The 19,686-nt window shown below is 39.4% G+C and overlaps 1 protein-coding gene across 16 annotated transcripts in view; it reads right to left on the bottom strand.

Annotated features, from left to right (window-relative positions):
• The window catches only part of sif (still life), a 541,039-nt gene that overhangs the window by 2,685 nt on the left and 518,668 nt on the right, over positions 1 to 19,686 (bottom strand). For all 16 annotated transcript variants that reach the window (XM_069313365.1, XM_069313368.1, XM_069313371.1 and 13 more), the window contains 2 exons: positions 16,960 to 17,148; positions 1,246 to 1,676 (listed from right to left, as the gene is read on the bottom strand). In XM_069313365.1, the coding sequence (XP_069169466.1) occupies positions 1,258 to 1,676; positions 16,960 to 17,148 (608 nt within the window). In that variant the 3' untranslated portion in view covers positions 1,246 to 1,257. The remainder of the gene's footprint in view (positions 1 to 1,245; positions 1,677 to 16,959; positions 17,149 to 19,686) is intronic.

The following is a 19,686-nucleotide window of genomic DNA, read 5'->3' as shown; positions in this document are numbered from 1 at the left end:
TGTAGATATTTTACATTTTTAATTTCATGTGACATGTGTACAGAAATATTTCATCAATTGAATAGTACGTACTTACTGTACAGTGAACCACAATACAATACAGTACAGTATTCCGATCTGAGGGTGATGACAGTTTTGAAACTACCAGACAGCTATTCTGGGAAAGGTCAGTTGTTGGGCTTGGGAGACTTCAATCAGCCTCGAAGGCACCTGTCCCACAATAGAAAAATCTTGTGTGCTTAAATGTAATGCCCATGTATGATACTGCTATTGACAACACAACAATGGAAACAAATTGCAAATATTTAGACTCTGAAGAGACCTGGGTATATAGTTGTAGGAGAGAAAACAGGAGATGGTTTTTATCTCTATTATAAACCTATAGAACTGCCTACCCACTGAAACCATAAATACCAAAATACTGCTGGAGTTCAAAATGCAACTGGATAAAATAAAGAAAAATAGAGGACCTTTGACAATCTGCTGGCTTCCTGGACACAAGTCATTAGAGAGATGGTGGTCACTCGGGAAAATTTACGGAACACTTGCTGGGTAATGCAACAAAAGTGGATGACTGGAGTGTTTCTTGCAAAGATGATACCTGTATATCTATTTATGGAATGTGGAATAGGAGAAAATAGGTCACACATCTAACCTACAAATTGTGGAAAGACATTAAAGAACTCTGACATCTTAAGGTGTTCTGAATAGTAGACAGGAGCATATGCTATGCTTTCCAATTTCACAATTGCTTTTGAATACATGGATGGTGAAATGTGAAAGAAACGGTTCATAAATTTTGTGAGACCAAAATTGAAATGTGTAGCAGTGGGGTCCATATCTCAAGAAGCACATCAATAAATGTGAAAAGTTACAAAGTGGTTTCCAGTTCTTTGTTGCAAGCAGTGGTGGATGGTTGGAACATGTGGAGTGAAAAAGTCATGGAGGCCAAAACAGTCTGTCGTTTCAAAGCGTCATGTGGCAAAAGGTACTGGGAAGATGGAACACTACGAGCGTAGCTCTCATCCTGTAACTACTATTAAGTACTTGCCAATTGATTAATGATGAGAGGCAGGACAAAAGAGCCAAAGCTCAACCCTTGCAAGCACAGGTAGGCTAGTATTATAAATGAGTGGTTTGTTATAAAGAGGAGCTGCCATTGCACGAGTCAAGAAGCCTTCTGCAGTTTTATTTATTTTGTATGTTCTTAGGTGAACCATTAGTACTCACACAATACATACTGACCATCATAAATGTTTAGGAGAGAGCCCGTAACTGCTGAAGGAGACTGTCTATGGTCATGCCTGCACCTAGGACATTATCCATGTCTTCTCCCGTCTGACTGGCTTTGTTCTCGGTGTAAGGAAACCCAGGCCACGGGGAACTTTTCACTCCTCTCACGTAAGCATCACGGCGTCCACTGCAGGGCACTACTCGTGTTGGAGTCATTTGGGTGGGGCTGCCATTGACAGAGGCAGGTCTGAGGGCAGCGTAGTAAGCATTTTGAAGAGCTCCTCTCAGATGGCCATTTTTGTAAACATTAAGATGTGGAGCAGGGAACTGATAGTTCGTAGTGGGGCAGTGTTTGAGGCCACCATTGCTTATGGATGGGATGACCACTCTTGTTGTGTTGTCAGATGAGGGTGACCTGCTTGCAGTCTCCATTATGGCATTTTCTGTAAGTTTAAAAAATGAAAAACATAATAGTTCTTGTATTTCAATGACTAAAAACTATTCAAGGTTGACATCCAGCAAGTGTGTATATATATATATATATATATATGAACTTGCAACATAATGACCTTTCTGCATGTGTGTGTGTGTGTTTATTAACAAAATTTCTTTAAATTAACATACCTTCTTCAGGACATATTTTAATTTAGTATGGAAGTGATCTCCCCCCCCCCCTCCCTCCCTCCCCACTCACTACACTTCACATTTTATTTTACATGTTAATTTATCCATCTCACATGGAATTTTTATATACACTGCCTCAAACCCAAATTTGGACAGCGTACAGCATTATATACACTTACACAGCCCCACTTAAAGGGGTAGTCTGCTTCTTGTGTAAATATAAATGAGTTTATTCTGTGCTTGAACTATAATGATACCTAAAATATTTGTACTGGTTTGAGAGCAAATTATTGTGGTGGTTTAAATAATCCTCCTGTCATTTATAAGCTCAACGCCAAATTAAACCAAACGTCCCTTTAGTTCAAATCCCTAAACATGCACTTTACACTTAAAAAGTCCTATACAGTACTTTACTTCAATACTAACATTGACTTGAAACTCTTCCTAGATGTATGTAATAGTCCATGAACATCATATCTCTGACATTCCCAAAGTTTGATGAATTCTATGTGATCATAGAAACCCGAAACGCTGCGCGTACTAGTGGCTTTACAAGATTGTAATTACCATATTATGTATCCTCACATTCCCAATGTACCTTCTTATATATGCATAAATAAATAAATAAATAAATAAATAAATAAATCATGTCATGGAAAATTAAAGGGACTTAAAATATAGCACTCCCATTCTAATGAAAGGTTGACTTTCTAAATCTTGAGTCTATTTAATGTAAAAAGCAAGGAACCAAATAATTTTCTTGTGATAATACCCCACCCTGTTGCTATATCTGCTTACTATGCACAGAGCATTATACTACTGTGTAACATTTACCCACGGACCTTCTGGTACTAATTCACCTAGTTCAGCACTGTTACCATCTGAAAACTATAATTATAATTTCTTATTGCCAACGTTCCCTAGGACTAATATTATATACTGTACAGTGGTCATTAAGTATATTTTAGCTGCAAATTCCCAGTGGCTTTAAGCATAGTTATGTTAGTTACCATTATTATGTTGTTAATTACATTTTACATACAGGAGTTTTTACAATCTTGGAAAGTCACTAGTACGCGTAGCGTTTCAGGCAGATCCTTAATCCTAATTTTCCCCAGGATACGGCCCAGCCAAATCATTTAACAACCAGGTACCCATTCACTGCTGGGTGAACAGAGGCTACAGTTAAGGATCGGCGCCCAGTCAATCCTCCCTGGCCAGGATTCGAACCCAAGCCAAAAGCGCTCGCGAAATGCTAAGCGAGTGTCTTACCAATGAGCCACAGGGACTGCTGTTCTTTTTTTTATGTTATGTTAGCCACCAAATTATGTTTTTGTTATGTTTTGTTATATTAGCTAATTATGTTAGCTACCTAATTACTGCAAATTCTAATTGTACAGTATACATCAATCAATAGTTTTCATAAACAACTAGTGCCCCCCCCCCCCCCACTTGAAAAGAAAGGAAAATGACATTATTTTGCCTTTCCTGGATCCTTATCAAGTTGTCACTCTCCTTTTTTGTTGTGTGTGTGTTGGGTTATTTATTTTCAGGCACATTTTCCAGCTTTGTGCCTTCTCTTGATAATTAGTTACTTTGAGCAGAGTTATTGTGACTTTTTCATGCACTAGATTTCTTTAATTAAGATTTAGGGTTCATGTAACATACTGAACATATCACCTACATAACATACATAACAAGTTGGTAAATTTAGATACTATAGTGAACTCTCATGTAGAAATAATTAGTAAATTGAAAGAAAGTAATGACCATTTGAATAGCAAAGTTTTATGTCTTGAGGGTTTAGTGAAAGACTTGCGCAAGGATAAGAATCAATTGGAAACAAATTGCAAAGCCATGGAAGAAGAAAATAAACTCTTAAAAATAGCTTTGGAAGAAGTTAAAGTAAATTTAAACATAAATGACTACAATAGGTTAGGCAAGGAAATTCAACAGGAGAAACAGCTTTTGTCAGCACAGATGGAGGAAGTTACACAGGGAATAGAACAGTGCAAGAAAGATATGCAACTCACCTATGCACAAGTGGCCAAGGAGAAGGAAAAAATAGAAGAAGCAGTAAAGGAAGTCAAACACTGCAGCAACCAAGATAAAACAAACATTAGGCTAGAAGTGAGGAAAGAATTGGCATCTAACCCGAAGTTGGTGCAAAACACAGTTGATCGGAGTAAGTCCCTGATCATTTTTGGCTGCAAAGAAAAGGCGATAACATCTAGGTCAGAAAGAGCTGTAGAAGAAGCTAAAGTAGTAGATAAAATTGTTGGCCTCGTGGAAGGTCTTACAAACAGAGAGAATGTGTGCGACTACAGGAGAATAGGCAGGTACGTAAAAGGGAAAGATCGACCTTTGAGGATCACCCTAAACGGTGCCAAACAGATGGAAGAAGTACTAAGGAATGCTAGAAAATTGCAAAGGGATGAGGATGGGAAAGGGTGGTCGTTAAGACGAGATCTTTCAAAAGAAGATAGAGAGAAGCTGAAACTGAACCTCGCCGAGGCAAAACATTTAAATGAGAGCAGGAATGAAGAAGAAATAAATTCTTTTTTCTACAAAGTGATAGGGGTAGGCAGACCAGTAAAGTGGTACATAAAGGCAAACCAACAAAATCAATAGAGAGAGGGGGAGTGAAGAGTAAGGAGAGGGGGAACAAGTTCCTGAAGATTGCATACACCAACATAGATGGAGTGAGATCGAAGATACTGGAGTTAAGTGATGTAATACAGCTGCAGACACCAGACATTGTTGCACTCACGGAGACAAAACTTGAAGATGTAATTTTAAATGAGGTCATATTCCCAAGGGGCTACTCAATTTGGAGACGGGACAGAAAAATTAGGAAAGGCGGTGGCGTTGCTGTGCTGGTAAAAGAACACCTAAAGGTGAAGGAAATAATGACTGCCAATCCACAAGAAGTTGACATAATAGCACTAGAGATCTGCTATGAGGATGATAAACTAATGATGATAAATGCATATAGTCCACCGCCAAGCAGCACATGGTCAAAGGAGGAGCTAGATAGTAAACGTGAAGGTCTTATAACAATAATGAGAGAGATTATAGCGGGAGCGGATAACGATAGATCACGACTGTTGATAGTCGGTGACTTCAACTTGAAATCCATAGACTGGGAAGCATATGAAGCTAAAACAGAAGATTTTTGGACCTGTAAATTTGTAGACCTCATCCTGGAAACATTCTTGTACCAACATGTTAAACAAGCTACGAGGATGAGGGAAGGGGACGTTCCCTCCATGCTAGATTTGATATTTACCAGGAAGGAGGAAGAGATATTTGACATTCAGTACCTTCCTCCCTTGGGTAAAAGTGACCATGTCTTTTTGGGAATAAAGTATGCAATGCGTTATAAGCTGGAAGAAAATAAGGAGGTTGAAGCAGTTGAAAAACCAGACTTCAGGAGAGGACATTATGGTGACCTTAGAAATTTTTTTAGTGAGTATAATTGGACAGACTTGATGCTAGGCAAGGAAGTGAATGAGATGTATGGCAAGTTTTGTGAAATATATGATAAAGGCACAAAAAAATTTATACCAAAACAGAGATGCAGAACTAGGAAACAGGATTGGTTCAATAGAAATTGCGAGAGGGCTAGAGACCGAAAGACACAAAAATGGAATCAATACAGGAAGAGGCCGAACCCCCAAACATACCAGCGATACAAAGATGCGAGAAACAACTACACGGCAGTGAGGAGAGAGGCAGAAAGAAATTTTGAAAAAGGGATTGCGGACAAATGTAAAACAGAACCAGGTCTATTCTATAAATTCATAAACAACAAATTGCAGGTAAAGGATAATATTCAGAGGTTGAAAATGGGAAATAGATTCACGGAAGATGAAAAGGAAATGTGTGAAACACTAAACGAAAAGTTCCAAAGTGTGTTTGTACAAAATGAAATCTTTAGGGAACCAGATACAATAAGAATTCCAGAGAACAACATAGAACACATAAAGGTGTCTAGAGACGAAGTGGAAAAAATGCTCAAGGAGCTTGGTAAGAACAAAGCAGCTGGCCCAGATGGCGTTTCACCATGGGTTCTGAGAGAATGTGCATCTGAGCTCAGCATTCCACTTCACCTGATCTTTCAGGCATCCCTGTGTACAGGAATCGTAGCAGACGGGTGGAAACAGGCTAACATAGTTCCAATCTACAAAAGTGGCAGCAGGGAAGACCCCCTCAATTATAGACCTGTATCATTGACAAGTGTAATAGTGAAAGTATTGGAAAAACTAATCAAAACTAAATGGGTAGAACACCTAGAGAGAAATGATATAATATCAGACAGACAGTATGGTTTTCGATCTGGAAGATCCTGTGTATCGAATTTACTCAGTTTCTATGATCGAGCCACAGAGATATTACAGGAAAGAGATGGTTGGGTTGACTGCATCTATCTGGACCTAAAAAAGGCTTTCGACAGAGTTCCACATAAGAGGTTGTTCTGGAAACTGGAAAATATTGGAGGGGTGACAGGTAAGCTTCTATCATGGATGAAAAATTTTCTGACTGATAGAAAAATGAGGGCAGTAATCAGAGGCAATGTATCAGAATGGAGAAATGTCACGAGTGGAGTACCACAGGGTTCAGTTCTTGCACCAGTGATGTTTATTGTGTACATAAATGATCTACCAGTTGGTATACAGAATTATATGAACATGTTTGCTGATGATGCTAAGATAATAGGAAGGATAAGAAATTTAGATGACTGTCATGCCCTTCAAGAAGACCTGGACAAAATAAGTATATGGAGCACCACTTGGCAAATGGAATTTAATGTTAATAAATGTCATGTTATGGAATGTGGAATAGGAGAACATAGACCCCACACAACCTATATATTATGTGAGAAATCTTTAAAGAATTCTGATAAAGAAAGAGATCTAGGAGTGGTTCTAGATAGAAAACTATCACCTGAGGACCACATAAAGAATATTGTGCAAGGAGCCTATGCTATGCTTTCTAACTTCAGAATTGCATTTAAATACATGGATGGCGATATACTAAAGAAATTGTTCATGACTTTTGTTAGGCCAAAGCTAGAATATGCAGCTGTTGTGTGGTGCCCATATCTTAAGAAGCACATCAAAAAACTGGAAAAGGTGCAAAGACATGCTACTAAGTGGCTCCCAGAACTGAAGGGCAAGAGCTACGAGGAGAGGTTAGAAGCATTAAATATGCCAAAACTAGAAGACAGAAGAAAAAGAGGTGATATGATCACTACATACAAAATAGTAACAGGAATTGATAAAATCGACAGGGAAGACTTCCTGAGACCTGGAATTTCAAGAACAAGAGGTCATAGATTTAAACTAGCTAAACACAGATGCCGAAGAAATATAAGAAAATTCACCTTCGCAAATAGAGTGGTAGACGGTTGGAACAAGTTAAGTGAGAAGGTGGTGGAGGCCAAGACCGTCAGTAGTTTCAAAGCGTTATATGACAAAGAGTGCTGGGAAGACGGGACACCACGAGCGTAGCTCTCATCCTGTAACTACACTTAGGTAATTACCTGGTTGCCTGGTCTCTGATCCCACAAATTTTCCGGCGGCTCCACCAATGGACATACAGTAATTTTAAATGAAATCGGCTCACAAAGTGATGTACTGTCCCATTTTCTGTTTGAGTCCTCTGGCTTCCTCGGAAAGGTTAAGAGAGGAAACTTTCAGTTAACGTTTTTAATGATGTTTTGAAACATTAGGAGAATTTCCAGCCCTCCTAACCTACCAGAGCACCCTTAACGTACTGTTTTGGAAAAAAAAAATTGAAATTTATTTTCATTTTTTTTTTTATTTTAAATTGCGCCCATTTTCGGCTATTCCGGTAAACGGCCAAATTCAGACGTAATTTGCAAGAGAATAAGTTGTATCAGCAGATTGGTCTAATGACATACTTTGCTGATTTGATCATCTCTGCTCTACAAATCTGGAATTTGTGACACAGGTCTATTGCTATTTGTATGGAAATAGGTGGCTGGGTTATTAGCATCTTGCCTGCATCATTCTTTGCAGCAGCAGTATGAAGTTGCCTGGTGCTAATTTTGCCTCTTGTCTCTTCGTTTGGCTTCAGTGTCAGTCTGCGTAGTACTTTCCTTTGTCATGCCTAATACTGTCACCTCTTTATCATTTGGTGTTGGTGGAGCCGCTGTTGCTTGCATACAGCATCATTTCGTCCATGGCACCATTCCATAAATTGTCTCGTTCAACTGTACAAATCTCTGGTGCACCTGTCTGGACTACTGTATCCATCCTCATTATAAGAACATGTCTGCTTTGGAGAAAGTTCAATGCCAGGCAACAAAAATCATTCCCAAACAAAAGTTGACTTTCATATCAGGAATGGTCGAGGGCCAGAGAACTAGCAATGCTGTAATCCACACATATCAGGGCTGACCTCATCGATACTTGTAATATACTGAACAGTTTGGAGGATATTGATCCAGACCTCTTCTTTAAAAGGTCAAGTGTAACACATACAAAGAGCAACAGCTTCAAGCTGAACAAGTCAAAATGTAGGACAGAAAACAGGAGATGGTTTTTGACCCATTGGGTTATAACCCCATGGAACCACATACCTGCCAAAGTCATAAATGCCAAGACATTATTGCAGTTCAAAATAAAACTAAAAAATCATCAGGAAAAATGGGAACCTTTGACAAGCTGTTGGCATCAAGTCCATGCCAATGCTACTAGATATATGGTGACCCTGAGGTAAATGCATGTGTTGATTGCTTATGTTACTGTATTTCTGTAATTCATTGTACAGTTGGATATAAAGTGACACATCGGCTTACGAATGCCCCTCTTTACAAACTTTTCGGGTTACAAGCCCAATTTCTTCGTAAAATCCAAATCGGGTTACGAACTTTGCCTCTGGTAACGTAGTTTGTTAATACGCGTATGGCCGACCTAGCACATGGTGGCACGGCAACCGCGCCTCAGTTTACCAGTGCCTCCTACCTAGTGACAATCGCACTTGAATTCTTTGTAAACAATTTCAGTGTTTTTAAGATTTTTGGGTATTTGAACATAAAAGTTACTATTATATATGTTGCCATGGGTTCCAAGAAAGCTAGTGGTAAGGTTCAATCCAAGAAAACACATGTGAGGATGACCATAGAGGAAAAACAAAGAGATCATTAGTAAACATAAAAATGGTACACGGGTTGTTGAACTAGCTTGGCAGTACAACAAATCTGTCAACGATTTGCACTGTAATTGCTAAGAAAAAGGACATTATGAGTGCTAAAGTGGCAAAAGGCGTATCAACAATCACGAAACAAAGAACACAAACACTTGAAGATGTTGAAAAGTTATTAATTTGGATACACAACAAGGAGTTAAGAGGTGATAGCATTTCAGAGGCCATCATTTGTGAGAAAGCAAGGCAGTTGCATGAAGACCTTTTAAAGCAAACCCCCAGGAATGAGTGATGTAGATACGAAAGAGTTTAAGGCGAGCTGGGGATGGTTTGAGAAATTTAGAAAAAGAAGTGGCATCCATAGTGTTGAGACATGGGGAGGCTGCCAGGTCGGACAAACCAGCTGCTGAAAGATTTGTTGGTGAATTTAAAGATATTGTAGAGAGTGAGACATACCTACCACAACAAGTGTTTAATTGTGATGAGACAGGACTATTCTGGAAAAGATTGCCTAAGAGGACATACATTATCCAGAAGGAGAAGTCATTGCCCAGACACAAGCCTATGAAAGATAGGCTAATTCTTGTGTTGTGTGGTAATGCGAGTAGCAATTTGAAAATTAAACCGTTACTTGTGTATCATTTGGAAAATCCAAGGGTGTTCAAAAAATATAATGTGCAGAAAACCCAAATGTATGTGATGTGGAGGGCTAATAGTAAGGCATGAGTGACGGCAATTTTTTACGGAGTGGGTGAATGAAGTGATTTGCCCTGCCATAAAAAATATCGGCAGGAGAAAAGTTTGGCACTCAAGGCCGTGCTTCTCCTCGACAATGCTCCTGCTCATCCTTCAGGCTTGGAAGATGCATTGTTGGACAAATTTAATTTTGTTACAATAAAATTCCTTCCTCCTAACACCGCTCCTCTAATTCAGCCTATGGACCAGAAAATCATATCCAATTTTAAGAAACTTTATGAAAGGGCACTTTTTCCAGAAATGTTTCAAAGTGACTAATTCTACAAAACCTCACCCTCAGAGAGTTCTGGAAAAAACATTTTAACATTTGTAGTGCTTTAATAAAACTCGATGACAAAGCCTGGCAAGAAGCGACTCAAAGAACCATGATCTCTGGCTGGAGAAAATTGTGGTCTGAATGTGTTTCAGAACTAGACTTTGAGGAGTTTGAGCCTCAACCTGAAGTGCCTATTTTGAGGAAATTGTTACTCTAGGCCGGAAATTGGGCTTGGAGTTGGATGGTGCTGATGTGGAGGAGTTGGTGGAGGAACACAGCGAAGAACGGACCACCAAAGAACTCCAAGCCCTTCACAATGAGCAGCAACAAGAGGCATCTGAGGAAATGTCTTCATGGGAGGAGGAGACAGTACAGAATGTTCCTCAACAATTAGGAAGTGGTGTAGACTGTGGGGAAGAAATGCAAACTTTTGTTGAAACAACTCACCCAGACCAAGCTGTAGTAGGCCATTGCATTATCCTTTTTAATGACACTGTGATGCCTCACTACAGACAAAGTGTTACAACGTAGGGAAAACGGGCTTCTTTGGATAGAATTTTAGTGAAAAAAAAACAGAGGTGAGCCACACGCAGGCCCTGGTGGTATGCAGGCAAAACATACCAGAGAGAGTACCCCAGAGAAGTCATCACTGCCTGATGTTATAATGGAAGGGGACTGCCCTTCCAAACACAAACACCTCTCCTCCTCCCCTCCTCCTCACTGTCTTCCATACGCCAACAAGAGTCATCAATAAAGGTAAGTAATAACTTGTACATACTTTAGTACTAAAGATTTTGTGAATTAGGTATGAAATTTACTTTAAAGTTAATATTTTGGGGAGTGTGGAACAGAGTAATTCAAATTTACATTATTTCTTATAGGAAAATTCACTTTGGTTTACGAATTTTCGGGTTACGAACCGTCTCTGGTAACGGATTAAATTCATAAGCTGAGGTACCACTGTATATGTACTGTATCTTTATGGTCTGAAACAAGAAAAGAATGTGCCTAAAAATATCAAAATTATTACTGTTCAGTACGATGATTATACAAAAAAAAAAAAACGACAAGAACCTAAGGAATACAAATTTTTTTGACCAGTGTATAGTATTGCGGAGTTTTAAAGTTGGGAGCAGTTATTCAAATTAAACTACTCATACTGGTCATTGCACAATATGGACAATTTTCAGATATACAGATGCAGGGAGGTGGGAATGCTCAATCTTCTTTAGATGTTTAAATATTATGTACTAATTAGCATAACCTGTCATAAGCTTTTTGGGTACAATTTCCTTGGTAAATGGTTTTAAAGAATTTTTGATTTAATGCCAAAAATCAACACATGATTTGTGTTTTATGGATTTTTTTTTTTTTTTTTAACCATTTGCAAGACTTCACAAATTTACATTTCCAGTCATATACAGTGTATTTCTTATACAATATTGCATTTCTTATGGTTTAAGAATGTACATAAACATTATACTTAATATCTTTTGTTTACTCGTGTTGTAAAAAGAGCGAGATTTAGTATTTATATATAACACACACAATTCATAGTCTAAGAGGTAGTAGTCCAATTGTCCGAAATATTGAAGATGGCCAAGAAGTAATGTTCAGTAAAGTGATGATAAATTTAAGTAAAATGACCTTCTAAAAGGAAACTATAACACTCACTTTCTAGGTGAGTGGTAAGACTGGATTATCAGTTATATTTTGCTAGGATGCTACAAGCTTGCACAACAAGGTTACCTAAGATGATAGCACTTAAGCAAATGTTAGTTTGCTATAATATTCATACTTTGAAAAGCAATATTTTCAATCAAGAACAAGTTAATGGTGTTTGTAGAACATTCTCAGGCATGTTAACAGCATCTATGTTATTAAGTTAGTTGGGGATATAAGAGATTCATGCATTGTATAAATAGTTTAATGATATTAACACAATACATTAGTCTGTATACATTTCTATCATACAATATAACCCTTTCATTAATTATTGAACACTTTCAGATGTAACTTTGTTCTCCTAAGATATAAAGTCAAATATCTTCACAAGTAAGCAAACTATGATATTACTTGCAGTCTGAAAATGGGATAACTTATTGAGTATTCTATAGAAGGGTTGAGCGTTGTTTGAAGCCCTCCCTGGAGCGTCATGGTTATCAAAGAAAGAGACCAACACAGGATTGCAACATATTGTTGGCCTGCATCACTTGATTACACCTAATATATGCTCTGTTTTGTAGTCAAGTGTTACTGGCTTTGGATTGACATAATTTAGAACCTTGTATTGGTCTCTTGTTTATCGAAGAAACATAGGTGACATAAGATGGAAATGCTTTCACTTTGTTCCAAGAATATTGCCCCTTATGTATGACAATACTCTAGTACAAGGAGAACTTTAACAATAGGAGTAAGAATACTCCATAAAGGATGGGGGTGGGGGGTGAGGGTTGCTGGTTTAATAAAACGCGAATTTAACAGAACTGTGTAGGCTATTACAGTATTATTTAATGAGAACATTGAGGATGTGTTAAGAATGACAGTGGGAAATGGGAGGGTGAATTAAGCGGGTACAGCTAGAGAGGGTTGACAAATGCTGTGGGTACCTAAATGAACCTCAAAAAAAGGCACATTCTGTTGATATACCCAAGATTAAGTATTAGGTAGAGTGATTGTGACAGTTTTTATGGAAACACACACAAGAACACTGATGGGACACTTGAGAAATCTATGAGCTTAGAATGACGAAAAAGATCACGAATGCTTAAATATTTGTTTCACATACATAAGAGTGATAAAAAATATAGACATGGGGAAGAAGCATGACATGGACCTTGGAAGAAATTTATTGCAGTTATGATGTAACCAGAATATATAGTATAAAATACCAAAAAGTGGTCCAATGCAAAGATTAAAAAATTGCAGTAATGTAATTTTTGGAATGAACTTTAGTTAAGAAACTATACGTAAAGACTGAATGTTTATGCCTACAAGTCCAGTACTGATAGCCAGTCCTGGATTGGACTTTATTGCTAGCGTAAAGGTTGGAGATTACTCAGGGATGGTGATTAGAAAGGGAATTTGTATGAAATTCTTGGTAATACCTAATTGAGGTAGGTATGGGGTTGAAAATATGTTTATGAAATTTTTTTTTTACTGAAGCTTTGCTTCAAAATTATAAAGGGTGATTAAAAAATGTACAAGAAGCACCCTACTATAAGGATTAGATTCATAGGAAAATACTTCTGGTAAAGATAATGTTTAAAACATATTAATGATGAAACTAATTTAAATAAATACTTTATGTTTAATAACTTACCATATACTTTTCGAATAATACTGTTTGCAAATAGCCTAGATTTACCCATGTTGTGAAAAGTCAGGCTTGACAACTCCCAAATCTCACCATAAAGTGACCTCAGTAAGGGACAAAGATAGATGTGGAACAAAACAATATTACAAATGAAGTTACACTTGAGAGGTATGGGTAGAGGTGGGGGTTGGAATAGGGAGTTTTGAGTGATCAGACAGCTCTAATGAGAGACTGTGTTGTCACTAAGTTTAGAGTGGCAGGTGGCCCCGAGCTATGCTATTCGATGTTTCTACCATATGAAATTGAGCCATTTTGAAGGACATTTGCGGTATGGTACAGTATTTCCAGGAGCTCTACACATAATGATTGTACGTGCCTCTACAGGAGGGTGGCCATCTGCCAGTCTGGTCTAGAATCGTCAGAAAACGAGTGTCAAAAGGACACCCACTAATTAGAATGTACTTAGACAACGTCTAAACAACACTAAAAGAAATGTACACCATTGTTACCAAGACATGTAACAAGTGAAAATCAACAACAGCATCTCTACTTATCAATATTTTCTGGCAACCACTCTGGGTGAGTGGGATTCCAGCTGCCTATTGACCATGTGGCTGGCAGGTAAAGGTCCTGATGCCACATAGGGTAAGCTGAGGTCAGCGGTAGTGTGGCCGGAGGATGGGCGGCCACAAGCCACAGACAGTAAAGCAAAACACAAAGCGCATTGGGTCAACATGTTGCCTGTCTATGCCAGTATAAACAGCAAAATCTTATTACAAGTATAAAATGGCCGTACAAAGTCTCCTCAAACTGATGGCTATGCTCCTGGAATGTCTTGCACATTTTTTATTCATACTTTCTACTTCTCTTCATAAAGAAATTCTAAAGATAATCAGAAATATTCTTTATTTACTTAAAAAATAAGCTACATACAGTGAATTGTGCAATTGTCCATTTGTGTAGATTACAGTTGTGGACAGAGCACACATTGCACTAGTTTCCTGAATGACTTGTGAAGGAGCTAAGGTGAAGGTGATGAACATGAGTGTTAAGGGGTGGGCAAAGGTGACCACTGGGTCTTGTCTCTTGCTGTTGAGACATTCGAGACCACATCAAGTCATCAAAGTTTCCAGCAAATATGAGCAAATATCAGGTATCTCAAGACCCACCCTAATTTCTGTGGATGACAAGTATTGTGCTGAAATAGCTATATTCTTCCATGTTATTATCCAGAATGTTGCACACCCTAGCTCACCCCAACACTGCCTGCAACATACATCACACTAAAAACCTGTGAGAATATATTTGTGTACTCACTGCAGATTTTTTAATGAAATCAAGAAATTTCTAGCATTTTTGATGTACTCAAAACCTATAAATATTGCTTGTAAATAAATATTTTAATTTCTTTTGAGGTGGCCATTACTTTTGTTGAATTCTGGAGTAATCTTGCAGCTTTAATTTTATGCAATAGGTAAGCCAAACTTTGTAGTTTCTACTTATTAAGCAGCAAATGCAGTTAGTGTAGGAACTGTCATAGTACTTTGTTTCCTCATGCTTAAAGTCATTTAACTTTTGAAACGTGATTTTTGTTTTGGGAGAAGGGGTAGGGGGCAAATTTTGAGCACCCTGGGTTTATAAGCAAGAGTAAATTAGCGACAGATGAGCCTCAGGAACTGGGGATGTAGCTGGCTCTTGGCAGAACCTTTTCAATGACCCGTGTAGCATCCTCAAATACAACTGTTAGAATTTAGTGAAAACTATCACTCCTAGTCGGTCATCTAACATGTGTATTATGTGGATTACTGCATTCGAGAAAGTGTTCCATTTTGAGCTTGGCTTAAGGCTCGGGGAAGTAATGCAAAGGATTGCCTAGCAGAGGCTCAGCAATAAGACGCAACCATTTGCTACATTCTAAGCATAAGAACACAAACATTATGATTTAAAGAGTACTTTGGAGCCGACACTGCTATAGTAAGCTTATTGACTATTAATGACTAGCAACATTATTTGGCACTGAATATGTTAACTATTGAAGGTGTTACACAACTATACACACAAAGAGAATGATGCATTTTTCATGAATCTTAAAAGATATATGAAGTAGTTTCAATATAACAAAACCTCTTGAAAAGATATATTCAGTGCTTCAACATTAGATAACCTTATATAATCTTTCCTACTTAATCCACCAAAAATATAAACTTGTTTACATGATTCATGTTTTAGCATTTGACAGGGGGGGGGGTAGGTGTGTGGGAAGAGAACAGACAAGATACAAAAAAGCAAGTGAGATGTCATACAGTGACTACAGCTTTTGTCCACATTAAATTTTGTCTTAAAATATAGATTTGCTCCTTATTTGTGACTTTTTGTACATTACTAGTCATTTGTATTGATATTACTTTACAATCAATATACTGTATTAAAGATTACTATAGACCTATACTAATAATTTGATAGTTAAATTTGTAATTCTGTTCCCTTTCCACTTATGGCAACAAATGGCAATGTTATATGAAAGGTGGTCAATATTTCCACAATACTTCTTTGTATAAAAAACCTCTTAAGTGTCTATCAAACTTGCTGCTGTCCTGCTAGACATTATTTGCCTGTCACTTGCCTACCATCCTCATAAAGAAAATTCATCAAACTAGAAATTCATTTTCTAAACCTAAAGCAAAACTCCACAAGTACTGATTGCCTTACACATAAATATGTACAAGCAACAACTCCAATATAGCAACAATGAGACTTAATACCTGCAGAAAATATCTTTCAGGATTTATTTCAATTTCTTGTACCTATAAAGTTAACATTGTGTACTCAAGTGTGAGTGTTGTTCAAGTGGTCAGCCTGTTCTCTTTATGAATCTGCATGATTGACTTCCTGTAAAAACAAATGACTATAGCTAAGCTTTCCACAGCATAGGACAAACAAGTTTGAGACCTTAACAACTTATTCACAACACAATAAAATAGCTGAAGCACAGTCACTGCAATGGTTTTTCAGAACAACCTTCTCTCACTCAAGTTGTTAAATGCAGGAGCACCACTTTTAAGTCTAAAAATTTCTTTATAACGATAAACCTAGTCCTCATTCAAGATTCATATCTTACAATGCATGAATTGCTAAATAACCATAAAGTTTATTGTACACAATTCATTTGGAAACTGAAGAATTAAAAGATACACAGTTGTTGCGACACAAGTATCTCTCTTGAACACGGCCGCATTGGAAGCGTTTGAGGTGCGACCAGTATCGATCACAATAATGGTGGGTAGCAGGATCATGCTACACTGATCCTGCATTCTTCCACTACATCAAGCTTTTCCTAAGTCCTATCAAAGGTTATGGAATAAAAGTAAAAAGTAAATGGAATCAGCAACATGCCGAGGGGTAAAAAGTTTCGTGCGAGGAAATCCACAGTGAGTGTGAGCAGCAGGATGTCATTAGTGTTAGGGGAGGGTCTAAGCTGATTTATGAGTGGCACGCTGTTAGTGACTGCTATGTAGTCAGTTGAGGGGAGGCAGCTGTTAGTGGTGAGGACTGCTGGGTTGGGAAACAACAGTGGCTCAACAGTGAAGGGTCTTTGTAGAACCTGTGTCCTTTTTGCTACTCATGTAGATGTTGCCACCATACTCCTCGTACACCAGGAAGTGGTCCTCTCGGCCGCTGGTTTTTCCTGGACGAGGAAGTGTTAATGACTCTCCTCGCTGGCCAGCACCTCCCCCACCAGAGCTGCCACCAGCTGAGGCGAAGACATCACGAGGCTTCCACACAGGTGAACCTGTAAGATTCACAGAAAACAAATTAGAAATAAAGCATTATTTAACAGTAAAACAATTATTTCTGGGAGGAGCCACTAGATGGCTCCCTGAAACGATCTTGTCGAGATGGCTCCCGACTTCTGGGTCACATCAGTCCTAGTAGTTGTGTTTTGCCTACCAGAGACCAGAGCCAGATTCTGACCCCCCCTTCTCACAGAGGCACAGTATTCATTCACAAGGCACAAACGATTCATTCAAGACAATTGGTTCACTCAAAACAAGCTCAAACCCAGAGTCCCCAGTCAACAGCAGGCTTACAGGTGAGCCCTATCACTGATGTTGACTAACCTACTAGTGTGCTGCTCAGGTTGCCAACTATTGCAGCAGGTCCTACTCCTTCCGAGCCAAGTACCAGCCATTGTTTGAACTTTGTCCTGTAGGGGCCATTTGCTTGTGTATTGCTTGTTTTCTTTTAGTATTTGCTTCATATGCATGTGTTTAATTCCTGGCAATCTTGCTTGAACTTGGCAATTTCTATGGGTGCTTCCCAGTGGCTCCCTGAAGCTATGTTGCTGTACCAATATAGCTTCCCAGTACTTAATCACATCATTCATAGGAGTATTGTTGGCCTACTGGAGACTAGAGCCAGAATCTGGCCCCTTTGAGGAGGCACAGGGAGCCTCTTTCACCCTTTCTAAAGCATCTGAGGGTTTTAGAGTCAGGTCTGACTTTAGCTGTGAATGTATAGTAGCTCAGTCGACTCTTGAGGATTGCCCCATCCACCTAAATGGTCGAGACAGTTGAACCATCCCTTCCCTCTAAGGATTGCAGGGCCTTTGCCTTTACACCAAATTACTTGGTTCTGATCCTGCTCTGTTGGATATCTGTACCAGTCATCAGGCGCAGAATACAGTTCTGCTTCGGGGCAATCACAGGTGGCCCACGGGGCTAGGGTGGAGCTTGAGAGAGGTCCATGAGTGCCCTTCCACTGCTCGTGGTTTCATGGTTACTTCTAAGGAAGGTCTTTTGCTCCAAGGGAAAGGATTTCTCCTATTCCTTTCTTTTTAAGAGTATGCACATGCCATTCAGTTCTGCAGAATTGTCTTTCAGGAGATTTCCATCATCCCTGCCTTTTGCCTTCATTGGCATGTGTAGACATTTTTGGTTTCTCCTGCATGATTAGGACCTCACATCCCTAATGGATCCTCTTTCAAGTTCTGGTCAACTTTAGCTTTTTAGCTTAGGTTTTGGTCCCCGATTCATCCTGGCTTGCTGACAATTGCCTCCTTTCCTTGGGAGATTGGAAGGGTATCTGTCGAATCTGGATGTTTGAGTGGTGGGAAGTGAGTTCCATCTTTCTGGTGTTCTTTGGCAACACATGAAAGCTGTTTTTTTGTTCTGGTGCTCTCCAAGGACATGAGCAAGTGGCAACACCACGTGCAGTTGCCCGTGTTCACTGGAACCCTTACTGCCGAGATTCCAGGGCTCATACCAACCTGACAACCATGTTGTGCATCTCGGCAGTTGTTGAGCTATTCTCAGACCATTTTTGTGGCAGCCTGGATGCTCTTGCTTCTGTCCCTTGTGTGGCCACCTTGCTGCCTGCAGTACCAGGTGCAGTCCTAATTGCTCAATCCTCCTTCGGGAGGCAGTTCTGGCTTTATACTTGGTCGATCTCACATGCATACCTGATCCTTAACCCTTTGTCTGGTAGGGTTACCCCCTCCCCCTTTTTCACCTTTCCTCTTTACAAGGGAAGTTGTTTTGACTTTTATTTCAGCTGCTGCTGTTAGTCCCCTCAGATGCTTTTGCAGAGGGGTTTTGGCTTCTCTGCTCAGAGGCAGTCCAGTTGGATTGGGGCAAAGTTGGGGCCTCGTCTGCTGTAAGTCTGGGTGGACCTATGCTGGAGTCAGATTACAGGGCTCTTGCTCTTTCTTTGATTGATTCCTCCTCCACTCAACACCATAATTATGCATTGGAGAAGGGTTGCTGTGTTCATTAGTGTTTGCACTGGTCTTTTCATAGTTCACCACCTTTCAACAGAGCTTTGATGAGATGCCTGACTTTTCACCAGTTCTTAGTCCCACAGTCCATGGGCTTTCTGAATTCTTTCCCAAGGTCTCTGGGGAAGTTACCCCCAACCCCACTATTTTAGGATCAGGGGTTTTGGACCAGTGGCCTTAGCCCCACAGATCCATGAGGTCATGGCGATGTGGTTAGACTTGGGCATGGTCGGTTAGCCTTCTCCATTTAGCAGGTGTCCCAGTTGTTCCCGGTTAATGTCCTTGGTACAAGTCGGTCCTGTGCACTGCTGAGTCAGGTTCCTGGTCCTCGGTCTCTTCTTTGACCTAGTACCTGCCATCTTTTCTCCTTCCTGGTAAACCCTTGGTTTCCTATTTCTCTGTGGTTATCTTCAGGGAGCCTCCAAGCGGCTCTTCCTTGGCAGCAGCATTGAATGTAATGAAATGCCTCATTGTGTTAGAGCCCATGGCTCCCCGACTCCTTCCCTCCCTACCAGGTTCGTTGCTTTGTTTGGCATCGGCTGTGGACTGATCCGG

Source organism: Procambarus clarkii, chromosome 75, assembly GCF_040958095.1.
Source record: "Procambarus clarkii isolate CNS0578487 chromosome 75, FALCON_Pclarkii_2.0, whole genome shotgun sequence".
In the NCBI taxonomy this organism is placed as follows: Eukaryota; Metazoa; Arthropoda; class Malacostraca; order Decapoda; family Cambaridae; genus Procambarus; species Procambarus clarkii.
This window is presented reverse-complemented; position numbering and strand designations above follow the sequence as displayed.